The sequence below is a fragment of the Poecilia mexicana genome, unplaced genomic scaffold (genome assembly GCF_051168715.1).
Source record: "Poecilia mexicana isolate PSO_F unplaced genomic scaffold, ASM5116871v1 scaffold_15, whole genome shotgun sequence".
Taxonomy (NCBI): Eukaryota; Metazoa; Chordata; class Actinopteri; order Cyprinodontiformes; family Poeciliidae; genus Poecilia; species Poecilia mexicana.
The window spans coordinates 8,176,110-8,202,451 of NW_028263384.1; the positions used below are offsets into that span (position 1 = coordinate 8,176,110).

The 26,342-nt window shown below is 39.0% G+C and overlaps 1 protein-coding gene across 2 annotated transcripts in view; it reads left to right on the forward strand.

Annotated features, from left to right (window-relative positions):
• Nucleotides 1-1,006: 1,006 nt before the first annotated feature.
• kcnq5a (potassium voltage-gated channel, KQT-like subfamily, member 5a) overlaps nucleotides 1,007-26,342 on the forward strand; it is a 104,351-nt gene continuing 79,015 nt past the window's right edge. For both annotated transcript variants that reach the window (XM_088012850.1, XM_015011878.2), the window contains exon 1: nucleotides 1,007-1,658. In XM_088012850.1, the coding sequence (XP_087868976.1) occupies nucleotides 1,312-1,658 (347 nt within the window). In that variant the 5' untranslated portion in view covers nucleotides 1,007-1,311. The remainder of the gene's footprint in view (nucleotides 1,659-26,342) is intronic.

The window sequence follows — 26,342 nt, forward strand, 5'->3', positions numbered from 1 at the left end:
ATACATCAGATTTCATTTGTAAATAATAAAAATGTTATTAGGTTGGAGAAGTTGTTCAATACTCAGATGTTTAAATGGCAGGTCAAAGTAGCACCTGCACTCTTGTATGAAACTATGTTGTTGCCAAAGAGGCTTTCTGCAGAATGCTGCCATCTGGGATCACACAAAGCCTATGCTCACTTTTCACGCCATGTTAACACCTAAAACACTTAAACCTCACTCAAGCACTAATTGACAGCTTCATTGATATGCCGCTTTTTTTTTTTTACTTTCACATTTCAACCACAAATATATGTTGATTAAATAGATAAATAACTTCCAGTTGCTTTTCAACCAAATGATGTTATCTTTTGCTTTTCTTTAGAGCCTGAACATCACTGGCATCATTTGACACGGAGGTTTCTTCAGATTCAAATAGAAGCTTTGCTCTCACCAACAGGATATTTAGATTCCAGTGTTTTGTGTCAGAACGTAATTGCAAATTCTTTCCTCTTATTCATGCAATCACTGCACTGATCCTTTAATATTGTTAATACGATGGGAAATCTTGTTATCGAGGTAAATAAATAGTTTTTGGCCTGAAAATTTTCAGTCACTTGTCAAATGTGACCTATCTATCTATCTATCTATCTATCTATCTATCTATCTATCTATCTATCTATCTATCTATCTATCTATCTATCTATCTATCTATCTATCTATCTATCTATCTATCTATCTATCTATCTATCTATCTATCTATCTATCTATCTATCTATCTATCTAGAAGATTTTATACGAAATTTTCTGGTTTTATATAGTTTGTTTTATTAAGAAAACTTCCTTCTGGAGTCTTGATTTGGCTCCTATCAACATGTGATCAAAGTTAACAAATGAATCACATTTCTCTCCAGCTTCATCCAGATGACTTTGTTTTCGAGGCTCGTGCTGAACCACCTCTGTCTGTCCAAAGCGTGAAGACTATAGTCCAGTGGGCGAGTGAGGATGCGTTGGTAAAAGAATGAGTGCGGGAGGGTGGAAGGGGAGGGGAAGGGGTCCTCCCTCCCGACAAATGTCTTCGGAGATCCACTCCTTCATAACCCAACTCTTTCCCAGCCTTGCGCAGATGGCCAAAGTATCCAAATCGGAGTCTGCGTGTGTTCAAATGAGCGTAGAGAGACAGGATGGGAGGTCATTAGTAAATTAACTCATTATTAACCTCTCAATCAGATTTACATTAATAGCTGAAGTTAGAATACTGAGAAACACACTTGGCTACATGTGAGTGCGAGCCGGTCTCTGAGCGCGCTCCACGCTCGCGCTGGTGATGCCATGCCGCGAAGTCACACCGGCGATGAAAGCGGCGGCACCGGGATCTGGCTGAAGACTTCCGCTGGGAACCGGACTCAGGAGCACCCGTTAAAAGATGTGGAATCTGGACGGAGGACGATGAATAACGCGGCTCGGGTCGGGGACGGGCTGCTGTCTCCCCCAGCAGCAGGTGCGGCAGCGGCGGCAGCGGAGAGGAACCAGGGCGCCCGGCTCAGTCTGCTGGGGAAGCCGCTGACCTACAGCTCGCAGAGCGGCCGCAGGAACGCGCGGTACCGGCGGCTCCAGAATTACCTCTACAATGTGCTGGAGCGACCGAGGGAGTGGGCTTTTGTCTACCACGCTTTTGTGTGAGTACAAACTTTAGCTACAAATATTCAGAAAAAAAAGTGCTGCGTATTTTATTCTTGGTTTTAAAACTTCTAACTCTCGAACGTCGAAAAACTGCTTAGAAAATACACGTCTTTTCCGCTGTGCTGCTTCGTTTAGCCGCAACATCGACTTCATCACCTGTACAAGTACAATTCAGACACATTAGTAAAGAATAAACTAGAATGTTGTCAAAAGGTTATTTTTGGTGATTCAATTAAATAAGTGAAAGGGGTTCATTAATTAAAAATATTACATAAGTCCAATAAATAAAGGTTTGTTTACACGGTCACGAACTTCACAGTTGTCCTGCAGACAGTCATCAACGCCCTCCACAATAATGGTAAGCCTCAAAAGGCATTACTAAAGAAGCTGGTTGTTCAGATAAAATAGTACCAATTTGAAAGTTTAGTGGAAAGAAAAAGTGCACCAGAATAATGGTCACAATAATTGGAAATTAAGGTCCCAGAGTCGAAAAAAGAAGAGTAGAGAGATGCAGAATCCATGATGGCTCAAGGCTAATGTTGATGTTATGTTGAACTGCTCTAAAGTTTTGAGAAAATACATATATTTTGAGTTTTTAGCCACTGTAAGCCACAACCATGAAAATTAATAAGTTTTAACATTGCTGAATACCAATTTTTGTAACAAGAGCTTTTTGATGATATCCTGTTGTATAAAATGTCCTTTGACATGGTGGCTCATGCCATCATGCACAGCTGAGCTACAGTAAACAGAGCTCTATATTTCTGAATCAGAGCTTGTTGGTCATGATAACGTTTGTTGTGAATCAGGTCAACACAGACAGAGCGAAAGTAAGTGACGCTGAAACAGAAACTCTGGTGTGCTCGCAGTCGCTCGATATAATTAGGCCACAGCTTAACTTATCTTTGTACAACTTGGACTTTCTCCAAGAGATCTGGGAAATCAGTCAGTCTACAAACATGACAGATATCAACAGGCCAGTGCTTAAACTTTATTCAAAACAAAGGGGTTCTGGGAGGAAAGCCCTTAGAGTGAAAACAGCCTCCCACTGACCACAACTTGTTTTCTTCTTCTTTTTCTTATGTGAAATACTCTGATTTCCTCTCTCCACTCTCACACAATCAATTTGCAGATCTTTTCTGACCTCTCCTGGTTTTTGTCTGGTTTTTGCAACACTCTGAATGAATTGTTGCTTGACGTTCATGGTTTCTGCATTCATAAAGTTTTTTTGTCGCCTTCGCACAAACCCGAAAAGCTTCCTTCCGAAGCAGGAAATGGCGCATTTAGCTGAGTAACAAGTCCACAGCATTACATATCCTCCACCGTACTTTGATATAAAGTGGTCTTCTACATAACAGTCAAATGGTTTATCACTGAGATGTAAGTCAGAAGATGTTTTTTTTTTTTTCCATCACTTATCACTCATAAACAACCTGTTATCACAAAGATTCGCCGCTAGTGTTGGTCTCATTGTCTTGGTGATCCCCAGATCTTTGCGGCATTGAAGCTTAGATGAAAAGATGGATTTGTTTTAAGGCTTTTCATAACTCTACACCAGTGGTGCCAATGAAAAAGGCTTCCACTGAGGTATTGTGTTCCCATCATCGGACCGCCCTATTCCGAGCCCTTTCTTTTGGAAGAAGAGCTCTGTGAGAAGGAAGTGGAGCTGTCAGAGGAGATGCTGCGAAGCCGGATGCTGACATTTTATTTGCTCCTGCAGGACAGCCGAGGTCACAGGGGTTAAGTCGTTACATCTGCTCCAGACCGCAGCCTCCCACACTGAGCGGTTCTGATCAGCTGTGCACACTTAACAAAGCAAACCATTTGTTTAAGTGGGATGTAGGGGAGATATGCACAAGTAATCTCTCACGCTTCAGGCAAGTTTGCAGGAAAAAGCGCCAGTGCGTTCTAAAGCGGGACATGACACTTAGCAGAAAAGAAATGAAATGACCTGAAAATGTAAAACTTTACTCATAAAGCTGGACTGGCTGAATGTTTGACACTTTTATTTGACAAAGGAAAAGTTGTTTTGGCTCAGCTTTCTTGATCTGGATTGCTTAAAGATGGTTGTTGGCTTTTGCATGTCGTTAATTTTTAGTAATTAATTTGTTTGTGTGGCTTTTCTTTGGTTTTTTAAATATTCTTGTGGAAGAGCTGTGAGTGTTTGCACACCTGGACTTTGAGATGTTTAACTTTCTCTAAAAATGTATATCAGTTCACTGAAAACCAGTTATTTAATCTGAAAACTAGAGGGTGATAGATAAGCTCAGTGCTGAATCATGTCTGCTTTGCTCTGATATCACATCAGTGCTCTTCATTTCCAGTCAGAGGTGAATATTATGTAAAAGATGCCCTGGATTTATGAGGATGAGAAATTATTAAACATATCAAGACATTTTTTCTTTTTTTTTTTTTTACATAATCTGTATCAATGTGGAGTCCAGGCCCAGGTTCCATTGCTCTACATTTATTACCTTTTAACATTCAAAATGTTATTTTCCTTCTCCCAAATCTCAAACTGTAAATACTCAATCAAATTTAGATAATCACTTGCCAGGTTTAGCATTGTTGTCCAGCCTCAATGTGTCTTCTCAATATGACTGCACTGTGGATAAAACCAGCAGGTCACCACTCCCTATTGAAACACATCTGGGTGCAACTGATAAATTATTATTTTTTCTCCACAGAACACTTTTGTCACCCCATGATAGAATGACACCCTGAGCGGTGAGCTAACATCAAAAATCACAGCATCAAAATAAAAATTGGATATTAATTCGGCTACTTCAACTAAAAGTGTGTTTAAGTGATTTTGTGGCAAAAAGCAAACATGAACTGGATGTGTGTGCGGCACAGGACAAACGGGGGCATTCGAACAGACATTCAATCTCAGGCTCCAGCATCAGTGAAAAAAAAAATCTTCTATAGCTGCAAAGATGCTACATGAGTCCACTGTTTTAATCTTTACATATTGCAAATGAAATCTGAATCTCATAAACCCAGGATGTAACTAATCCTCTCTTAATTGACTGCATAATGCGATGCAGTCAATCTTTGATAAAGAACCCCAGCACGCAAATGCATATGTAAAACATAAAATGTCACCTAATTTCCAAACACACCGACAGATGTTTGGTAAAGCTGCACAGTTGCGAAAACTTGCGTGGCATCGACACATGCTTCTCACAAATACTTTCACACATAAGTGATCAACAAAGCACAAAGCACATGATTTATAAAAGAAAGGTTCCCTTTGATCGTTGCTGTTTGTTTTGGCGTCAGGATTCACACCGAGCATCACAAAGGTGTTTTGTTTCTTCTTCCTAATGTGTTTGGGTGTATAGAGGGATCGACTATACCTGCTGCATGAATTTTGATACAGACGAGTGGCTGTTGTTGCTTTCTCGCAGAATAATGCTCCTCCGGTTGACATTATGTCTCTATCTCCCAAATGAGATAGCGTGTGTTGCGCTAATCACATTTGCAGGAAATGGGTTCCAGCCACAGTCTGCATTTTGTGCAGAACCGACTTGTTGTTTTCTTTCAACAAACACTTTGACGTTTCTTTTTGTTTTGGTACGCAAAAAATCACAGCACATCCATGTACTTATACGTACCAGTGTGTAAAGTGTTGCTTTCCCCACACGCACTGCGCTGACATGTCTACATGTTGGATTGTGTCTGAGTAACAGAAGCAGGTTTGGTATTTGGGTGTGAGTCTGTAGGAAACTGATTGAGTTATCCATGGTATGAGTGTGTCAGCAAATGATCCCCAGGCTGTTTTGGTCTACTGACAGGGGGGGGAAAAAATCAACCAAGGCAAATGAATTGCCACTCTGTGAGTATCACCTTGCTAAAATGATCAAGCTGAGCCTGTTCCCACTTATATTTCTGCAAGATAAATTGCTCTCTGAATGATGGACTGGGTCTAAAATTCATCTTCTTCTTCCCCCTTCCCCCATATTTCATATTTCTCGTTGTTTTTTTTTTTTTTACTTTTCTGAGTCATGTTTCACAGAGTAACCCCATTTTGTCCACTTGTAAATTTGTGTCACATTTTGGCTAATGTATTACATTTCAACATTTGAATGACCAACTATTGCCAAGTTTAAATAACAAGAAGTATTTCAACAAACAGAAACTTTGTAGCTCATAGATTTTGTAGTTCATTACAAATTAAAACAAACTCAATAATTTATCGTTTTTCTCTTTTCTCGCTCTCTCCCTTTCTGCCAAAAACTGGATGACAAAAGTCTTCAGTCTTGCGCTTTGGTCTCATCAAGCACTTTTTCTTTGAAGGACACGTTTGTTTTGCAAAGACTTCAGAATTCATTTTATTTTATTTATCGTTTTGTTTATTTATTTTGGATATTTAGAATGTCATCCAGACCCAGTGCTACACGTTGACTAAAATTTAAAGTTTATTAATCTATGAGAAACTTATTTTGCCATTACGACTTGAAAAGGGTCTTAAAACGATATTTCTTATCACAATAACTTATTCGAAACGTCATATAAATTACTCACATGAATTCTTCAAAACATAGTTGTGTATTGTAGCTTTGGACGTGCTATGTAAGAGCTGTTACAGTTTATATCACAGGTAGTTTGATCATTTCTTGACAAATTTTATCACCCTGTATTGCTACGTGATCATTTATTGTGTTTCTCTAAAGCAATGCAACCAACGTTATTAAATCTCAAACAAAAGGATCTTGTTGCCAAACTCTGTTCCATCACTTGTTAAGCTACAGCTGCACTGATCAAAACAGGAGAGAGAAAAAAAAAAGGGATGTATGATTCGCTTAACATCAAAGGTCTCTCGTAGAGGCTGCACTTTGTTTCCTGAGAACACAGAGACATTTAAGACACCTGAGCGCATAAAAGACTCTATGTTTAGGTTCAGTGTTAGTTCCAGGTAGCTGGCCAGCACCCAATGGAAAATACTGGAAAATGCTAAGGACCTATTAGATCAGATGAGCAGAATGAGAGATTTGTGTGTGCGTGTCTGTGTTTGCGCATAAATACTGTCATGTTGTGTTCCGGTGTTTGCATGAATGGGCACAGAGCTGGCACTATTAAAGACAGTGTGCATGCGCGCGCGTGTGTGTGTGTGTGTGTGTGTGTGTGCGTGTGTGTGTGTGTGTGTGCGTGTGTGTGTGTGTGTGTGTGTGTGTGTGTGTGTGTGTGTGTGTCGAGTCCTTACTGGATAGTGTTACCCAGGACAGATACTGGGGAGTGGTGTCGCCACATCACTTGCTGGTGCACTGCCATGCCAGGCTTAGCAGAAGGATGAGTGGAGAGGAACAAGGAGAAGAAAGAGGTGGAGGCAAATATTCCACATTTCCTAGGAAAGGAAACAGACAGAAGGCTGTTGATTTCCAGGCAACATCTGGTTGCATATCTTGATTTGAAGTAGATGGCAGACAGGTTTGAATTCAAGATATACAAACAGAACCGAAAGAACAAAGTGCAATCTGGACCACGACGGTACAAAAAGTGTTTCCTCATCAAAATTGTGCTAATTTGCCTTAATGCTGTTGCGGGCAAAGCCTGTTTTTAAAGTTACTCAGTGCAAAGCTCTCAGAAAGCACCCTTTTAAAGATCAATTACCTGACAGCAGAGCTAAAGCCTACTACAGGAGTTCTCCCCCACTGATTTCTGAGACTAAATTACTAATAATTGATGCTCAAAGTAATTTCTACCAGAAAGGAGAACGGTGTGTAGTTTCTTATTCAAACTCATGATTAATGGTCAAACCCTCACCCATATTGTTCAGTGAGTCACATTTTGCCTTGTTTTAGTCATTATCATTTCAGTTTTTCTCATTTCACTCTGCTCTTCATGCAGTGATTCCGACGAAGCTTTGGTTCCTTCGCGCCGGGCACATATGGTGGGTGTTATGTTATGGACTCACTCTGAGGTGTTAATGAAAAAAAAAACACACTGAACTAATCCAGGCTGGGTTCTGGTTGCGATGTTGACTGAAAATAGTCAAAAATCTACATTGATGAGGGTAAATTGGTGAAAAGGCAAAGGATTTGAAGGTGTTGCAGTAGCAAATGGACGCTGTTGTATTGAAACAGGTCAGAGAGGAAGTGTTTAGGCTCTAGAGGTGTGTGTGTTTGTGACTATTGAGACTGAGAAAGTGAAATTGTTGTGTGCATGTTTTTTTTCCCCGTGTGTAGTTCTTCACACTTACAGTCAGTAGATGTGTGTCCACACTGGCTTGTGCTCATCTGGCAGTCCTCTAGCACATTATCGGAGGAACAGCTTTGCTAAGTAGACTGCAGAACTGATGAATTGAGACAATTTCAGCTTGTTGGTGCCCCTGCCCACACTGAGTGCACCATGAATGGTGCGCATCACACCAGTGTCCCCCTCCCTGCCGCACATGCGACAGATATTTCCATATCCGTTCGACCAATTTGATTAACTCTGCCTCCGGAAAACTCTTGCACAGAAGGGATATTAGCACACATAAATATTTAAACTAGTGTTGCTCATGCACATTCTTGATTGCCTCTTAAGATTTCACAACAGACTTGAGGGGTATTGCTCATTGCAGCAATGAAGTTGATGAAGTTGGTGCCATTAGGCTGTGGGTGTTTCTGTTTTTGAGCATCTCTTTTGTCTATTGTTTTCATTTAGGGTGTTCCATAAAATGTCAATTTTTTTTGCTTTGTTCTCTGCATATTTTGGTTTGGACTCTTTATTTAGTGTCAGTTTCCTTTGGTTAATGGATCCTTTAGTGTACTGTTTGAATTTGGGCCCACCAAGTCCACACACTGTGATACTCGATGGGGATGTATCAGCATCTCAGATCTTAAGATGGCACTGTCTGCTAACTCTGCTTTGCAAAAATTTGCTATCAGATTTGGTGGAAAAATTTTACCTTCAGTCCTTTTCAGGTTACCCTATTGATTTTCTACTAGACCTAGTTCAGACTGTGGTTATTCTAGTGCATTTCTGTAGTTTTATTTTAGGGTTTTGTGGCAACAGTAGCTTTTTTTTGGAGAGATGGGGAAGACGTACAGCATCAGGAATCGAGCCAATGATTTTCTAGTACAAAGCGTGATATTCGATGCTTGGGTTTACCGTAAAGTAAAACAATTAAGTCCTTCATCATCTTGTGCTATCTTGGAAAAACGTGATTATTTTGGGCCTAACCCAACTTGGAAATGTTTATCATTTCCATCTGCTTTTACAAAACGCCCTGTTGCTTCTGAAGAATAGCATGCCCAGATCATGATTATGCTGGAGAATATTTTCGCATCCTTCTCCTGACCGATACCGTTGAACCACACAGAATGTTGCATGCCAAATTTATGGGTATAGCACATTTAAAATCACAAAATATTCATAAAACGCTATGCAGCTTAGCCAAAAATCAAATGAAATAAATACAGAACAAAATAACAAGTAAAATACAATATAGGATGTTTAAAAATAAAGGTTGGACAGGATGTGATTTATTACGATACATTGCAAAAAAAAAAAAAAAACCTGGTTGACCCCATTAAAAGCCTCTGTACTTCCTTGTTTAACTGCATGTTAATTAGTTTCAACCCTCAAAAACACATTTGAAAAAAATGATCTAATTTTACAGGTTAAATTTCCATAACACTCTGCTTTATCCACAGACATGTAAATGGTTTTGATCTCCTTTGTCAGTGTAATGTGGAGCTCTCCATGGATTACATTTCCTCCTCCACATATAGGTAACCTTTTACTGCTTTCCCACCAAACACACTCTGCTCTTTTATGAGTCACCCTCTGAATTCCTCACACACACACCTGCACGCACGCACACACACGCATGCACACACGCATGCACACAGGCATATAAAAATTATGAGCTGCTTATACTGGTGCAGCACCACCTGGGTCGAGTGTTAATATTCCAGTAGTCTTGGCTGGAATTTAAACCTGCCATCTTTGTTCACATTCTATAAGGGATCATATCTAAAACAGGCTCTACCAATCGCACACCATGGATAATTTATCTGGGTTGTCACTCACACTTCTTCCTGGTGACATGGCAAGTCGGGAAGAGCAGCAACATCTCACCCACTCATCCCACAGCAAGTTCTAGAGAGTCATCTATACGAACAGGGGATTGCTTCCCTTGACATGTTTTTCTTTTGTTGAAGGATCCTTGATGACATCATTCATCACGCCCATCTAGTTCCTGGAGTTAGGGAACTGATATACGGTTGAACGTAAAAAGTTCAAGCAATGTGGAGAACAGAGGAGTTCAGGCGAAGAACTACATTAAAGAAAATGAGAAAATGATGTTACTCAGGTTTTTATTCTGTTTCCTCAAGAGTTGGTCACAATGTAAAGGTCCCCACATATTTCATCTGAAGTGCTGAAATTGGCTCTCTTGACGTAAATTACATCATTTTGTTTCTCAGAAAGGCAGACTTGACACCAGACTTGACACCAGGCTTTGGTCTAACTATTTTGACCAAGCTCAGTTCAAAGTGTTGTATGATTGTTCAGAAGTTTGTTGCTGTGTTTCATGCAGAAATTTGCTCAGGCAGCAATGTTGATATTTCTCTTCAATTTGTCCACTTCTGCTATTCGAGTTTACCTGCAGAGGGCATGAATACTATCAAACTTGCTGGATTTGCTTGTAGATTGATTTATTGACTCTTAACTTGAGATTAGCTCAGAATCATCACCCCAGAATAGCTGGGAGAGTTAGATACGGTGAGGTAGGTCCAAAGACTAATGCTTATTCTCTTGCGTCTCAAAGAGTTGCAAGAGAAAAGTCTTTAGACTAACGGATGAGGAGAGATTAGAAAACATAATTCTGTCAAAAGGTTTTGTGAGAATTCTTCCATCCACCAGCTGGTTACATCAGTCTGGCGTCTCGGTAGCTTTGAAGGTTTGGGGTATGTGAATATATTTTATAGTTAAAAAGATATGCATTGAGAATCAAAAGCACCAGTAACTTGAGACATTTTTGTGACTGCGGGGAGTGATCAGACTTTACTGGGTCAAATAACAGGGGAGCAGAAGAAAAAGTTTTCTACTTGCTTCACTTGCTCCATTGTTCAGGTGCCTGTAAGGTGTGCAAGTTGAGGAAAGACGACTCAGCATCGGCTACTCTCAGTGTCAGTGAAGTGTTTAAAATGAAGTCTGGGGAAGTACAAAGGAAGGTGTTTAAAATTATGCTCTTTCTTCAGAGACGTGTCGACTGTTCATTGATGCTAATTTTAAATGAGGACTGGGTCTTCAGGAGACCCACTTGAACAGACTCAACCGAGGTTGTTCTGCTTTGTTCTGTTGAGTCTTTACTTCTGTCTGTCATTGACTTTGAGGGATGTGGAAATGTTAGGTGTTTGTATCGTCTAGGTCGGGGATATCGAACTCCAATTTTGAAGGCCGTGGGACCTGCAACTTCTACGGTACCTTCTCAGCATGCAGTAAAGTTCTGCTGAGTTCTGCTAATGACCTGATTATGTGATCAAGGGGTGTTGAAGCAGAAACACTCCTGGTCCACAGAATCAGAGGCTGCTGCTTAAAGTTAATAACAGAGCAGTTAAAACTTATATAGAAAATGACAGAAACATATGTGGTATATAGTGTCATAATTTAAAGAGACAATATTATGTATTTTCCAGGCACATAGTATCATTATATATAGCTTAGTTTCAGCTGTTTCAGCTAGCATGAAAATGCCATATATACATTGAGTATGACTTAAAAGAAATTTGACTCCCTGATTTAATGCCTTGAAATTGGACTTCTGTCTCTTTAAAAGCTCCTGCTCTTTCTGAAACTCCGCCTTCAGGAAGTCAACATGTAAGATACTAAATAAATAAATAAAAAACTTCAAATCATTTGATTTTGTTTTTAAAATTATACCAAAACTTTTTTTACAGCAACTGCTACCTTGTGCACACATTGTTCTGCTAATAAGATAAACCACTAATGATCACTCACAGCAAGAAAGCTTGGAAGAAAGAAATATTTCAAATTCTGGTCATTTAATTCTGAAAGAGAGCTTCATAAAACGGGTGACAAAACTGGGTGTTTATGTTTGGTGTGGGCGAGCGCACTAACAACAACAAAAATATGGGGGCATCTCGATTGTTGGAGGTAATATTTGCTGTAAATAGATGGGAAATATTACAAGTGCAGGTTTTAACCAGCAGACCCTAGAATTCTTACAACCTGAAATTGAATCCGAAAAGCAGACATGAGCAGAAACAAGTGGTAAATGTTATTCATCAGCCCAACTGTTATCCCAATGACAGCTGTAAGTGATTCCAGGAACTCTGACAGGTTTGCAGAACAGGTTGGTCAGTCAGCAAGTGGCAGAAAGAGCAGTAACAAAGAGAAAAGCGGTGAACAAAGCGGATTAAGGAAAAACTAACTTCAGAAAAAAAACTAAAATTTTTCAGCTGGATTGAATGTTACCCATCTGGCAAGTGCCACGGTCGGATGAGGAGTGAAGTGAGTCACAGTGAAGATAAACTTCATGGTGATGAGTTAATGAGGAACAGCTGAACCATGCAGAGTACCAGGGTTCAGGAAGCCATGCCTGCAGGAACACACAGGGAGCAAACGGAAGGTCACACTCTGACACACACTATAAGGGAAAATGTGTAAGGGAGCAAGAAGGAAGATTCAACTACTCCAAAGCAAGTAAGACATATTATTGTACACTTCACTGTGGAGTTATGACAGCTGCAACATTGAGATTGGGACGTATTCAACAAGTCATAGAGACGGTTCAGGTTATAAATGTAAAAAGTTTTAATGAACAATTTTATATTTGTGTCTACAAAATTATATATGTGCATTTTCTTTATTGTTATAAGTATAGAAGTTTTATTTGAAGTTTTTATACATGTAAATTTATACATGTAAATATGTCTTTGATAGATAATTAATTTGATTTTAGGCTTTGGTGCAAAACTTATGCTCTTCTACTTCACATTTGTTTAGATTTTCTTTTGAAAGAGCCAAGCTTTACTGTAGTATTGAAAGCAGTCGTGATACAAGAGGTGTAACAATCTGAAAGCTCAGTTACTGAGTTACTTAACGTAAGCCAGATGTTTGTCATAAACAGCATTACCAGGTGTTTAAATAACTCCTTGTGAGGCTCATTAAACCCTGCTGGCGTTGATTAAGCTTGTAGTGGTGCTAGATAAACGCCAGGGGGCGCTTTTAACTATGGTTGTTGGGCATGATGTCATGGTGAAAAAGCACACTTATGTCAGAAATGGCTTTCCACAGATTCCAATATTGATCAGGATTGTGAAGCACAAACACAAAAATCAACATTGATGAAGTGAAATTGTGATATTAGAGCATCTGTTTAGAGCGATATTGAGATAAATAATATGAAATGAGAAGCTAAACTGTCTCCATTAAGTACATTTTTTGACAAAACTCAGAGGCAGGATGAAATATTTACTGGGTGAGAGGTTTACGGAGATGCAGTGAGGTGGCGCAGAGTTGACTTTATTGTGGAAAACCACCCGTGTTCTTTAATAAACCAAAGTAAGAACAGAGTCTAGCACCAGACAGAGATGTTCACAAGTCATTTTTTCCAAATCAAGTCCAGTCTTAAGTCTTGGAGGGGCGAGTCCAAGTCATGTCTGAAGTCTTGCACCCTAAGTCTATCCTCATTAAATCCCCAACATCAAGGTTAAATACTGTAGGTTAGGGTTCCAGAGCTGGACTAAATGTCCTTAAGTCTAAATTACCACATGGACATTTAATAAGGATCTTTAAATATATTCCTATATTCCTTTTCTTAAATTGTTATATTTAAATCTTTTACTTCAGCATGCAAAGAGATGCTAAAGGTTGCTTTACAACACTTTAAAAATAGTGTAATATTTATCTTATTAGAAACGTAAATAAATATTTTTGGTGTAGTAAAGATAATATAAAGAAATTAAAACCTGTTAAAGTTGAATTTCCAAAGAAATTGTATTTTTCTTCTTAATGACCAAGTTAAAAACTGCTTATCTCTGTCTACAGTTTGTCCACTTCTTCATGATGAATTGCACTGAAAAGGGTTTAGACCTTTTAGCTTTTAAGCTATATGCAAAGTTGCAGCTCGCTAGCCATTAACCTCTCATTATCCACCGATGTCACAGACTAATAATTGAGTTCATCCTTTCACAGTAAAACATGCACAGGAACTTCAGTCTGTAACTCAAATGCAGGCCTCCTTCCACTCTCAAAAACTCATCCTTAGACCAGAAGCCCAAGTTGAGTTTCAAGTCTTTATGGCAGAAGTCGAAGTTGAGTCTTGTTTTTGTCATGTACCCACTGAGGGGTAAGTAAATAACAATGTGCACAGTGGCTGTCAATTCCATTAGGAGATAGAAATGTTGGCACTTGGCAATCATAAACTTGACCATTTTTGAACAGTGTCTGCAGACTACATCCTGACACACCATGCATCATTAATGAAGACTCAAATCCTTCCTCCGTGTTTCCTGCCACCTGGTGACATGTTAGCCTGACAGGTTAGTTGTCCAACTGTGAGGTGTTGTCAGTGGAAAACTGACAAGTTTAAACATTCGCATGAATTTTTAAACTGCACAGAAAATAAAACGACTGACTCATAGTAGATTGTATGGCTTTCTTAGTACTTTATGATGCAATTCAGAGATTTCTTTCCACATTTTTCTATATGAATGCATACCACTTGAGTCTTGGTTGACATGGCTGATTCACATTTATGTGCTGATTTAGACCTAGTGAGCCTACGGTGAATCGATTATAAACATCATTAGAAAACTAATTAGGCGGACCCAAACACCACATGTGTCACCAGTTGCAATCTGTTTCGATATTAAAACACATTTAATAAAGACTAATGGAGCCTTTCATATCATCACATTTGCTTTAGTATGTGCTTTCCCCTGCGGATTTAGTTATTATTTGACTATTTAAAAGGTGCAATGATAGCCAGTGTCGTTTCATGTGCTTGCTTTGGCTTCTAAGGAAGAGGCTGTTATTTGAGTCTGTTGAAGCGTTGAGATGGCGAACATCAGTTTCTGCATATCTGCAGACCCAAAGGAAGTCAAGAGTGTCAGGGAAATGATTGCCTTAAAGAGGCATTATTATACAGTAGCGATGATGACTGACTCTGTTATAATTACCACACTTAAAGAACACTTTACAATGCCATTACCTGCATTGCCGTTTCTGTTAAATAAAATATAGTTTCAGGTTGGCTCTTTAGGGTACGTGGAAATAAGACCTGTGTGATGTGACTGATTGAGGTAAGATGCGTCAAAGACAAAGGTTCAAATGATTGACGAGTTTCACATTATAAACCAGTTAGATTTTTTTTCCTTTTTCCTTCACTATGTGAAGCAGATCTGTAGAAACATTCAAGATTCCTAATGTCCAAGAAAGAATTGGTGCTTGTGTAAACCTAGACAAAGATTGTAAGAAATGTTTTTGTGGGATCTGTTCAGATAAAGTAAAACCTCAAAAGTTTGACTTTGAAGTTATGAGTATTTTGACTTTGGACTAAGGTGTGTTTCAAACCAGCTCGTTGTTGGTCCTTCGGCTATTGAAAATCATTTGCTTCCTGGAAGTGTGGACTCTGTTGAGGTTTAAATTTCACCAAATCTCCAATGTTTGTCCATGATGAATGCAACATGATGGTTTGATGCTATGAAGCTTACCAGAAATTGATTGCACTGCAAACAACCAAGTGCTGTGCCGAATGAGATGACTGTTTAAGTTAATTCAATATCTGGAAGCACGGTTTTTATGATTTAAAGCAATTCAAACTGCCTTGTCACTGCTGAAATGTGCTAAAACCTTGACTTGACCAATATGGATTGAATGGCTTCATTCACTTCCTCCGCTACTTCTGAACTACAGGCAGATTGCGATCCTCAAACAACACAGAAAATCAATGTTCACAGCTTCTACTTCTGTTTGCTGATTGGCGCAGTAGAAATTCTACCTCAGAAATCTAGCTCAATGAGAGAAATCTGAGTGACCAGAGATGAGAATCAATCGGCTCGGCTACATTCTCAACCTGCTGCAAAAGGAAAGCGTTCATTCACCATGGACTTTTGCATTTTTTTGTCAGATTCCAGTGAGTTTAATTGGGTTTGAATGAAGTAAACCAACACAAAGTAGCTCATGAAACTGAAACATAAGGAAATTAAATGTTTTTCCCTTTCTTTACATAGGAAGGAGTGAAAAGTGGTTTTCACTTGTATTCCACCCTCACAAATTAATACTTGGAGAAACCAACAATGCTAAAATTTGTTCTGAAGTCCATTATCTCCACCAGCTTCATTATCTCCAGACTGAATTTCCTACCCACTCTTCTTTTTCGGAAGGGCTCTAGCTATTTTTCCAAAGACTCAATCAGATTTGGGTCTGGACTCATGAATAAGCTTTGATCCACTGGACCTCTGGCTGTATGTTGAAGATTGCAAATGTCCTCTCCCGTCTCAAACATTGTGCAGCCTCTAACTGATTATCGTCCTAGATTTCAAACAAGATGAATCTCATCAACCTTGTGGCCATAATGAGATGGAGATTGGAGATGCTGTGTAAAACATAAAAGCATGTAAGACAGAAATGGCTTTGAGTAAAGTTTTAAGTGTTTTTAACATGATTTTATTCCTCCCTCTGACTTTCCTTGAGAATACACAGCTCTGATGTGGGTAGGCGTGCGAGCTGACTTTGCTATTCGTGTGAACTCATTACATTTCCTCAGCTGGTGACTGAAACGGCGAGTCTTCTACTTTACCGAAGACAGAAGTCGGACTTGTGCAATCTGTCTGCTCTCGTTGCAGATGAATTAGCCTGTCTGTGCCACTTTTTTTTTTTTTTTTTAATTTTGCTTTCGTGTTAGATAATGACATATGTTTACAAAACCTACCAGAATCAACCAGCTGTGTTCACTTCATCTTCATTAAGACATTAAAACGATTCTCTCACACATTTCCGCTCTCTTGTTATGTTGTTGGATCTGTTATGAATCAGGATTCCTTTATTGCCCTTTAAAGATAATTCTTTTGTTGTGGAGTCGCTGATCCACGCCCGCACTTTTGAAGTGCTCTCACTGAAGAATATCTGGCATATGTGTGACTGACTAAAGTGTATTTTATTAAAAGCCACTGCCAGACAGAACACCACCTTCAATGGTATTCCCCGGAGAAGGGAGCTTCAGCCCCGTCCATCATCTGGTTTTATTTGTTTGCCCAGATGGGGCGTCGCTGTGAGCCTAAAACAGTGGATCATAAGCTTTTCTTGTTTGCTTTTTGTTTTAAACCACTGGCACTTGATTTAATTTTGAGAAAATTAGGATGCATCTTTTACTATGGCATGCCTAATAAGAAGCTCAATGATCCTGAAAGGCTGCTGTGGCAAAGACTTGCTTCACTCCATGTGTGCTTTCCTTTATTCAAAGATCAGTACTCTTGCTACGACTCTACATCAGTTCATTTCCAGATTATTTATATATGACTTATGTCTATTCCATATAGGAGCAGCTTTTTCTCTTTCCTTTGCAAACTACAAGAGAGTCTATTTTAATATTTCCCTTGAATTTATGCATGCTTGTCAGTGACTTCAACACAGAAACTTCAAAATGACCAACAACAATGCTAAGCTAATTAAACGATGGCATAATAACAGCACAAACAGTAGCCACAGCTATTATGATATTATTATTAGAGATGCCAGCTCTTGTTTGAGTAACATTTCTCTTTGTCATTCGGGTTTTTTCTCTATAAGTTTAAAGGAAAAGCTTTACAGATTTAAATGTTTTACTTCATTCTCAGAGTTGGATTTAAAAAGTTTTGAATATATTGTTCTCTCTGGTCATTTTGGTGTGTTTAAACTCACTAATGCCAGACTTTGCTTTGAAATCAAAAGCCCCATACAGCTTCTGGTGCAGAAATTCAGAAAATGTGTCATTTTGACTCGGTCTTGTGAGATTGGCCACAAGTATTGAGGTCACTTCAAGGGGCGTGGTTAATTTGTACATCTTTATAACATTTTGGATTCAACATTAAGATTAAAGTATACATGTAAAATTCAAATTTAGACTTAGTATTTGGCTGTGGATGTTTAGATTCTAATTTGAAATTGAGGTCTAGATTTAACATTGAGATATTGATTTATCATTTAGTTTTAAGTTCAACATTTAGATAAAAATTTTACATTTACATGTAACACTTAGAGTTGAATAAGAAGCTTAAACATGTCTTGAAGCTGCTTTTTGTTCTTTTATGTCCAAAAGTCATTTACCTCATAACTTGATAGATTACAAGGACAGTCGGCGACGACTTCTGTTGCTTTCATAATGGCAAGTCATTGAGTGAGTCTAGAGTGTACACCTGTAAGTGTGGGTAAGAAGGCTGAAAACAACAAAAAAAAGGGAAAAACATCTTAGCAGTGCAGAGTAACATAATGTTCTTAAGTGAAATGCCATCATAGCAGAACGCTTGTCCTTTACAGGCTGTAATTTGACAAGAACATACATTTGTTTTTCGTATTTGCCAGAGTGGTGCGCTCTATTATCTTCTGTAAGCAACAGCAATAAAACAGGTTCATGAATTCAGAAGACAACAAACATTTTCCAGGCTAAATTAGTTATAATGTTCAACTTGGAGGTTTAATTAGGTACATTGCTTTATCCCTTAATATGCACTGATCTTAGCGCTTGTTAAAGGCTAAATGTCAGGAGACAAGACAATTAAAATACTTTTCATTAACAAGCATATGGTTTCAATGGTTTATATTAACCATTCATTTACAGGTCAGGTCAAGCCAAATCAGGTGAAGATCTGTTATAAATTCAAAGTGTCGTGACGAGTTTCTTTCTTAGTTCCGCCATAGAGCCACTGACTCCAACCCCTCGCTAAATTTGTTTCTGACGTTTATAAAACGCCAACCAAGCCGACCATATCCCTTGCAGTTTTGAAAAACGAAGATGGCATCGTTCAATCAAAGGAGGCGTCCAGGGGAGTTCAGGAGGGTTTGCATAGAGTGCTGTGCATAAAAGGGTTTCCAGATATCTTGTCTTCAGAAACAACCCTTGCCTAAAGTCTATTGATGTTTAGTTTCTCAGTCTTGCATCCATCTAGTATCCTAATGGAAAAAAGCTTTCAAGCTTTCTGTCTTGATATTTTTGATTTTCCTAAAATCCTCCAGAGAGCTGACTATCTGTTATTGCAGCATCAAACCAAGAAGGCAGACGACCCATAAATAACTTGGGTGTCTTGGGTGGTAACTACCTGGCTTGGTGGCATTATGGCATCCAAGCTAGCCTACAAAGAGCCTACAAAGATTTGGGAATAAATCCATTTTTTTTCAACATTGCTTATGCTTACAGTCATGCATGCATCTTATCTAAAACTCTTTCGTTCTTGCAATATTTTTCAGCTCCTCCTTTTGAGGCATTCCCTGGCCAGAAGGAATATGCAGTCCTTCCATCATGTTCCAAGTGCTTCCCAGGGACTCCTTCCAGCAATATATGCTTATGTCACCTCTATAGTGGGAACATCCAAAGCCATCCTGAACACATGAATCAAAGACAGCAGAGCCTCTTCTTTTGGTTCCTTCCAAATGAACAAGTTTGTCGTGTATATAAGCTGAAGCCCACCTGCTTGGACTCTTCAGTCCAAATCCCACCCACTTACCAAACTAAAACTACCTCATTAAAAGATAAAATGCATGTGCCAATATGCCTGCTTTGCCAAGCAACTGGATTTCTGACAAGAATCGAGCCTATTCTTCACCCAGCATAAAAAAAAATCAATCAATATTTATTTATTTATTTTTTTCTTTTGTGTGCATAAATGCCATCGCAAACGTGTGAGGCGAGATGAGCCAAGAGGAGAGAAAATATTTCAGGGAATTCATGCCAGCAAAATTTCCCAGCCTTTTCAGCTATGATTGTGTTAGCTTGGGCGGACAAATTTAGTGGTGAATATTCAGATTAGATTTGCGGTCTTGTATATTTGGGGGAATTGGTGTCCTCAAAACTGCAGAAAGACCAAATTTGTGTGTTTGTTTTCAGCATTTCTCACAAATACTGTTTGTATTTGTGAGAAATACACAAATACAAACACACACACAGAGGACCCACTGCTCCTTATGGGGCCCAAAGCCTGGGCCTTGTAACAGAAAGTGCTGCTTTAGGATCAGAATTTGGGTTTATGACAAAGGTGTAAGTTGATTTTTAGGGTATAAAAAAGAATGAATGTTAGTCAGTGTAAAGTCCTTGTGAAGATGTGTGCAGGCATTGTGCTGATCCATTCATGGTCAGTCTGAACTAGAGTAAACCTCTGTTCTCTCTAAGTAAGCCTTCAGCTGTTCTGCAGCCAACATTTCCACTACCCTGACACAGCAAGACAGGTAGTTGTTTGGGTTTAACATCAAAGCCTTTAATGCTGTCTACTAAAGGAGTGAAAAGTGAAGAGAGACGGCACCTTTTAAAATGTGATTGAAGTAGATGTAGTTTACTGACACCTGAGAAACTAAATGAGAGTCAATGACACTTAAAAGAACAATATACTTCAGTAAAATTTAAAAAGGTGCTTAAGTTTACAAAGACCAAAAAAGTCTCTCTCTCTCTTTCTCTCTCTTTGGCTCAGTGAGCTATGAGTTAGCATTTTGTGTTGTTTAATGAACACTGGAATAAACATTGCTGAACAAAAATTGTAAAGCTCTTTTTGGGGAGGTGCCGGATGCTGAGGAGACAGTTTAGTGTGAGAATACATATAATGCGGTGCACCTCTGAGACAAAAGCTCTTGGTTTTGACTGCAGGCCACAATCACTTTTCTAAGTAATTCATCTGGACGTGCTGGTTTTAATGGCAGATAACATCGCATTGCTCAAATGAGTCACTTGCTATGCCTCATGAGTGTCTTCACTGAATCTAAAACTCCTGAGATCTATGCTTACAAGCAATCACTGACGTAATTTAATGGATCCTCAACATCACATTACCCTCCATCTGTAGCAGCACCTTTGTAAAATACCAGCTCAGAATCCAAATAAAAATTAGATGAGATTACATTTAGTATCGTCACGGCATAAAATGTACAACGCAATTCAGCTCACACAAGAGCCACTTTCATATAAAATTAAAACGGACAATTAAAATTGGTAATAATCAGCAAAACCATAAGTAATTAATATGAAAATTTCTCAAGAGAAATTCAAAGTTATGAGATGCTATGTTTGTAGTGTGTGTTTTAAGTTCCTGCCATTCTCACTGAACTGCCCCTTAGTGGAAACGGTTCACGGCCCCGGTTGTCTATCTAAGCCTTAAGAAATCGAGGGTCTGTTGCTTCTTCTTCACCCAATAGACCTGCATCAAAAAAAGATGAAACTGCTCGTTTCCTCTCATCAATAAGCACACTCTAAACAGAAAGTGCACAAATACCAAAGAAATCCCCTGTAAAGTCAGAATGTATGGGAGGGCAAACGGGGTGAAAGGGGGGGGGAATCTTAGCAGCAGAAAGAGGGAACATATGTCAGCCCGTTCGCTACACTTGCTAAATGTCAACTTCATCTAAGGCTGCATTAAGCTGCTAATAAGGGGACCAAAGGCTGAAGGTCACAGCCTTCAATTTGTGTCTCTAATCAACATAAATCTCTCTCTTTCGACCGTTCACAACACAACTCTGCTCACCCGGCATAGCACAAACGTGTCCCAGCTTTTGTTTCCCTTTTTGTGGATTGTTTTATCAGTTTGTCATGTTTAGAGGGAAAATCTATTAATTAGTCTGTCTGTCCAGATGTTTTCTCTTACTCAATATTAAAGCTGCTGATGCGTATAAGCTGCTGATTGTAAGATTAATAACTATTGGGGAAACTACTAGGAAAAAAACTGCTTGCTAATTCTTTGTCTTTCTGAGACACATGGCTCTGGAGGGCCACTTTGATATACTGCTGTTTGGACCTGCTTATGGCCAGTTAAAGAAGAGAAACTTGGTTCGGCCTCTCGTCGTTCCTGGAGTTTTTGATTCCAGACGGTAAAAATACTCTGATTTTTACATGTGTTTTCTCCACTGAGGTGAAGAAAAGAACAGATTGGGATTTTCCTCTTCACAACTTTTCCATTACAACCAACTCATGTTTCTTGTTAGGGGTTATTTATAATCATAAGGAATTGCAGGGATAACCACTTTCTGTGAACCATGTAAATGGAGCTATTTAAATGTAATCATTTCAAGCAGAGTGACACAAACAGATGGAAACAAGAAACGGGTTTCGCTCCTATTAGCATATTGAACTTGGGTTGTGGCACATGGGGGATGCTGTACATTTATAATGTTTAGACTTGTAGCTGTTCTTTTTTTGCTTTTAGATCCAATAAGGAGAGCCTGATTTTTGTATTATTAAAAGCAAGCTCTTCTTTGTACAGTGAGGTTAAAAGACAAAGCTTTATGAGCGAACCTAAGCAAATTATGTGTAAAATCTGGCAAACAGAAGCTGCTAAATGCATTCATAGCACTTATTGACTTCTGGCTGAAGGGAGTAGATTCCTTTTGAAGGCAATACAACAAGTTCCTAGGGAAATCTCAGTATATAGTTGCATACAAATAACATCTGCGATCATTTTACACCTCATGTGCAATATTGATGGGTACGAGCATCTTCAGAGGTTAATTAATTACTTCAAATCCAGGAAAGACACAGCTGTGATGCAGACAGCAACAGATTATCCAGTTTAGAAATTCACTGTCCATCTCCATTTGCACTGGTTACACAATTGGAGTACCGTAAGTATTTAAATTTAATCTGAATGCATGAAAAGACGAAGAGAATCTCTCATTTAGAGAGTTTCTGCCACAACAGAAGTAATATTGTGTTGTTTGTATACTTCCATAATGCTTTGGTTGTAGCATTTAAAGTGGGTGTTTAAATCTGTTTTGACTAAGAACCCTTTACTGGAAGACTAACTTTTCTCACTGAAGAAAAGTGAGAGATTTTCTTTATGATTTGCTCAAAAAGAAGTTCTGGCATTGTAAGAGAACGAGTACGGTAGGGGATATGGGGAATTTTTTTTTTTTTTTTTTGTGTTGCCTTGCAATAATGTACTAACCAGTTCATGCGGCCTAATTGAATACTGTAAATCTTTCTTACGGTGGCCATCGTTCTTTCTATTACAAAATCTCGTGAAATATCTTAAGTTTTATATCTTTTTCTTTAGGACAGAAATGCACCACAGACCTATGATATAAAAAGAAACTTTCCAGAGGATATAGAGAAAAATACATCCAAACCCTTTGGTCTTTTTCTGAGTTATTACAAGATAATAAAGTCATCTGACAGTTTTGATTGTGTTCTTCTTGTATTTGTCTGAATGGTTTAAAGGGATGTTTTCATATGCAGCTCCATCTCAACCTTACACAAACATAAACATGCAGTGAATAAATCGATTTTCAATCAGTTTTATACACCAAAGAGTTAAGAATAAACACGTCTTCACCGAGGCTCTTTTCATGTGTATTTGAAATTTTAAATCGACATTTGTGACTGTAGACCAACAACAGTAAGCATATTGCGAGGGAATGCAAATTTATTGCAAGGTAATGCAAAAGAAAAATGTTTCCCCATTTCCTCCAGCTCTGTTGCATTTACCCAGAATGCCCTGCACTATAGTTTGCTTCCAGCTTTTGGAGTGGTTGCTGGCCCACTTGGCATTCTTATGTGGATTTGATCCACATCAGGGTTCACTTCAACCAAACAGAGACCTAGGTTTTTAGATGGACCAGCGTTTGCTTTTTTGGTCCACATGAGAGTTTTATGCATTCAGACCTCCCCAAATAAATCACTTTCTAGGCAGACGGACTAGAGTTCTTTGATTGAAGACTCAACTCCTTGAACAGAAAGTTTATTGAAATACACTGTTTATTCCGACTTAATTCTGTTTTATTGTAAGAAGGATTGCTAGCACATATTTGCTCATGTAAAATTATCCACCAAGCCCTTCTTGGAAAATAAGTTTTGATTTAAAATATTTATTCAGCCATCATCTACAGGTAGGTATATATGCTCTCGTATCTAATAGACTGAAGACCTCACTGACCCTGACCTGCAGACACGTTGGAGAAAACAGATCAGATATTTTCAGGTCTCTTTCACCTTGGAGCTCAGCCATATATGAATACATAAAAAAAGTAACGACATATCCACCCACAGGTGATCACAGTGCTGCAAAAGACCACCTGACTTCTTCACACCAACAATACTGCGCTGTGTGCTCATACATCAGCAGGCACACAAGGGTCTCTGGTGTAAAATGAGCTCATTTTTAGCTTGCAGCCACGATAGATTTTCCATACTTGCAGAACCAAGTCCACACACATACACATCGGCACAGAGACACCATGAAGGAGTGTGCAGCTTCTGCAATTTGACAGGCAAAATGACAAATGTCTTCTCCCCTTTCTGTCTCCTGGCCTTGTTAAGTAAAGAAAGGAGGAGTGGAGGAGGGGAAGACAACAAGTTTCAGAGAGGCCAGTGGATGAAATATTGCCCAAGGTTTCTGAGGTAAATGGTGCATTGAGAACAGACTCTGCCTTATTCAAGACATTAGAGTGTACACCAAACGGTGTAGACCCGGCAGTGCTCGAGCCAGGCAGAGATGCAAACTGTCCAAGTCATCACAATTCATGACTTCACTATTTTATAAAGTCAGCAGGGGCCATCTCATATAATGCGAGTTTGCTGCCATTCATCTTTATGTTCTGTTTTTCCCAAACCCTTTTCCTGACTTTTCAGACTCTGGTCCTCTTCTTCTTGTCTCTTTTAACTCGTCTTATTTCTCTTCATTGTTGTAAGATGACTTTGGATTAAAAGAAACATGACGTTTTCCCACAAAAAATTAGAAGCTACAGAAAAGGTGCAACGTGTGAGGGGCAGCAGTTCAGTACGGGTCCCTGGATGTAATTGGTTTGTCAATTCAAAATCAAGTTTCAGTCTTTAGCCTCATAATGGAACCAACAAGGCCAGAGATTTGACATGATCATTGAGGACTGAAGTCATTCAAAGATATGCACAGTGCAGTTACAGATGTATTACAGATGTTGGTAGTTAAACAAAAAGTGAGTGAGCTAGTTGATTTGACCAACCTTGCCATGAGGTCGGTCAAACCTTATTCTCTGCCTACATCCCCCAGAATGCTGTGCAGTGTGGGATCAGAGTTCAGTTCAACATTTTTTTCGGACGCATTTTCCATTGATATTGATCACATGTCTATTGTAATAGCTATTGTTAGAAATGTGTTAGATTGGCTCAAAGGGAGGATTCTGTTGCGATGTGGTGGAAATTTATTCATTTTCCTTGAGAAGATGGGCAAAAATTTCAACCTTGTGTCCCTTTTTTCTCACGTGGAAGAGCTATAGTCATACGAGTGTATAAAAGGCACCGGATGGGTGTGTGTGTGTGTGATCTGGACCAAGTAAAATAAGATCCCAGCATAAGGTGCACTCCAGATTTTCTGGTTGCCTGTTTGAAACACCCCAAATATTCTGGTTTGTGGTGGAGGAAAACATTGTGTTCACAACATCCACCCTGACATGCAATCTGCATTTCAGAGCTGATGCTCATGTTATTTATGAGAAGCCCGTGGAATGATATAGAATAGGTTTCACCGCAACAGTTGCCACAACAGTGACACAGATGTTGCCCCATGTGGTGACGAGGCTCAGTTCAGCCATCAGACAAACAGTGCGTGTGTTTGAGAGTGAATGTACTAGATGTCTCTTTATAAAGTGTTTGTCAGTGTCTTCAGGCTCACAGCAGATGAATGACACAAGTGGCGGGAAGCATTTGCAGAAATAAGAAAAACATTTTTATTCCATTGATCATGAAATAATTGCTAAAAAACAACGTTTGTCAGCCAGGAAACTTGACATGTCTGGCAACCATAGCGTGTATGACTGAGCCGCTTTCTATGGGTGTGTGAAGTCATAATGGTTTTTCCATTATGAATCACTTTTATTAATCATAATTGGGAATAGCAGCCAGCCTAACACTGCGACGCAAAACAAGAAAACAATCGCATTTAAGAATACAGCTGGCTCATAATTCTATCCTGTAATTGGAAATATATGGGTGGAAGAGATCAAACCATCTGTACTGATGAGCTTGAAGGCGAAGTTGGTGAGTTTAAAATTGTTATAGTTGCAGCATTTTTTTCCCTACCACATTCCTTGTGATGATTTATTGAACATGGCATCTTCTTTACTTATCCTATCATTAAAACATTGAAATATTTTCCATGGAACAACAACTACTATCTATGACTAATTAGTCATTGCATGCAAATGTTAACAGACGTTGCGCTGTAATTATGTTTGCTTTAAAAGTCTGTAAATCAGCCCTTGATATTTTGAGCAGATATATGATTGGAAACAAGAAACTTCTTTCCTGTTTCATAAATTTAAAGAAAAAAAAATGAAGGAATTTTCCCTCTTTTGTTTACTTTCAAGGTTAGAAGCACCTTTCACATCTCTTGATGTTTAATCCATAAGGGGAATTTGCCTAAAAATACATTATGATTCCTTGTCGAGCAATGTCTCATCCCCGAGACGTTCTATAACCAACTACTGTTCATTGTTGATGTGTGGTTGCCATCCCCACCCATTATGTATTAGCTTAGCTATGAGCCACATGGCATAGCTGTAACAGTCCCTGCCGT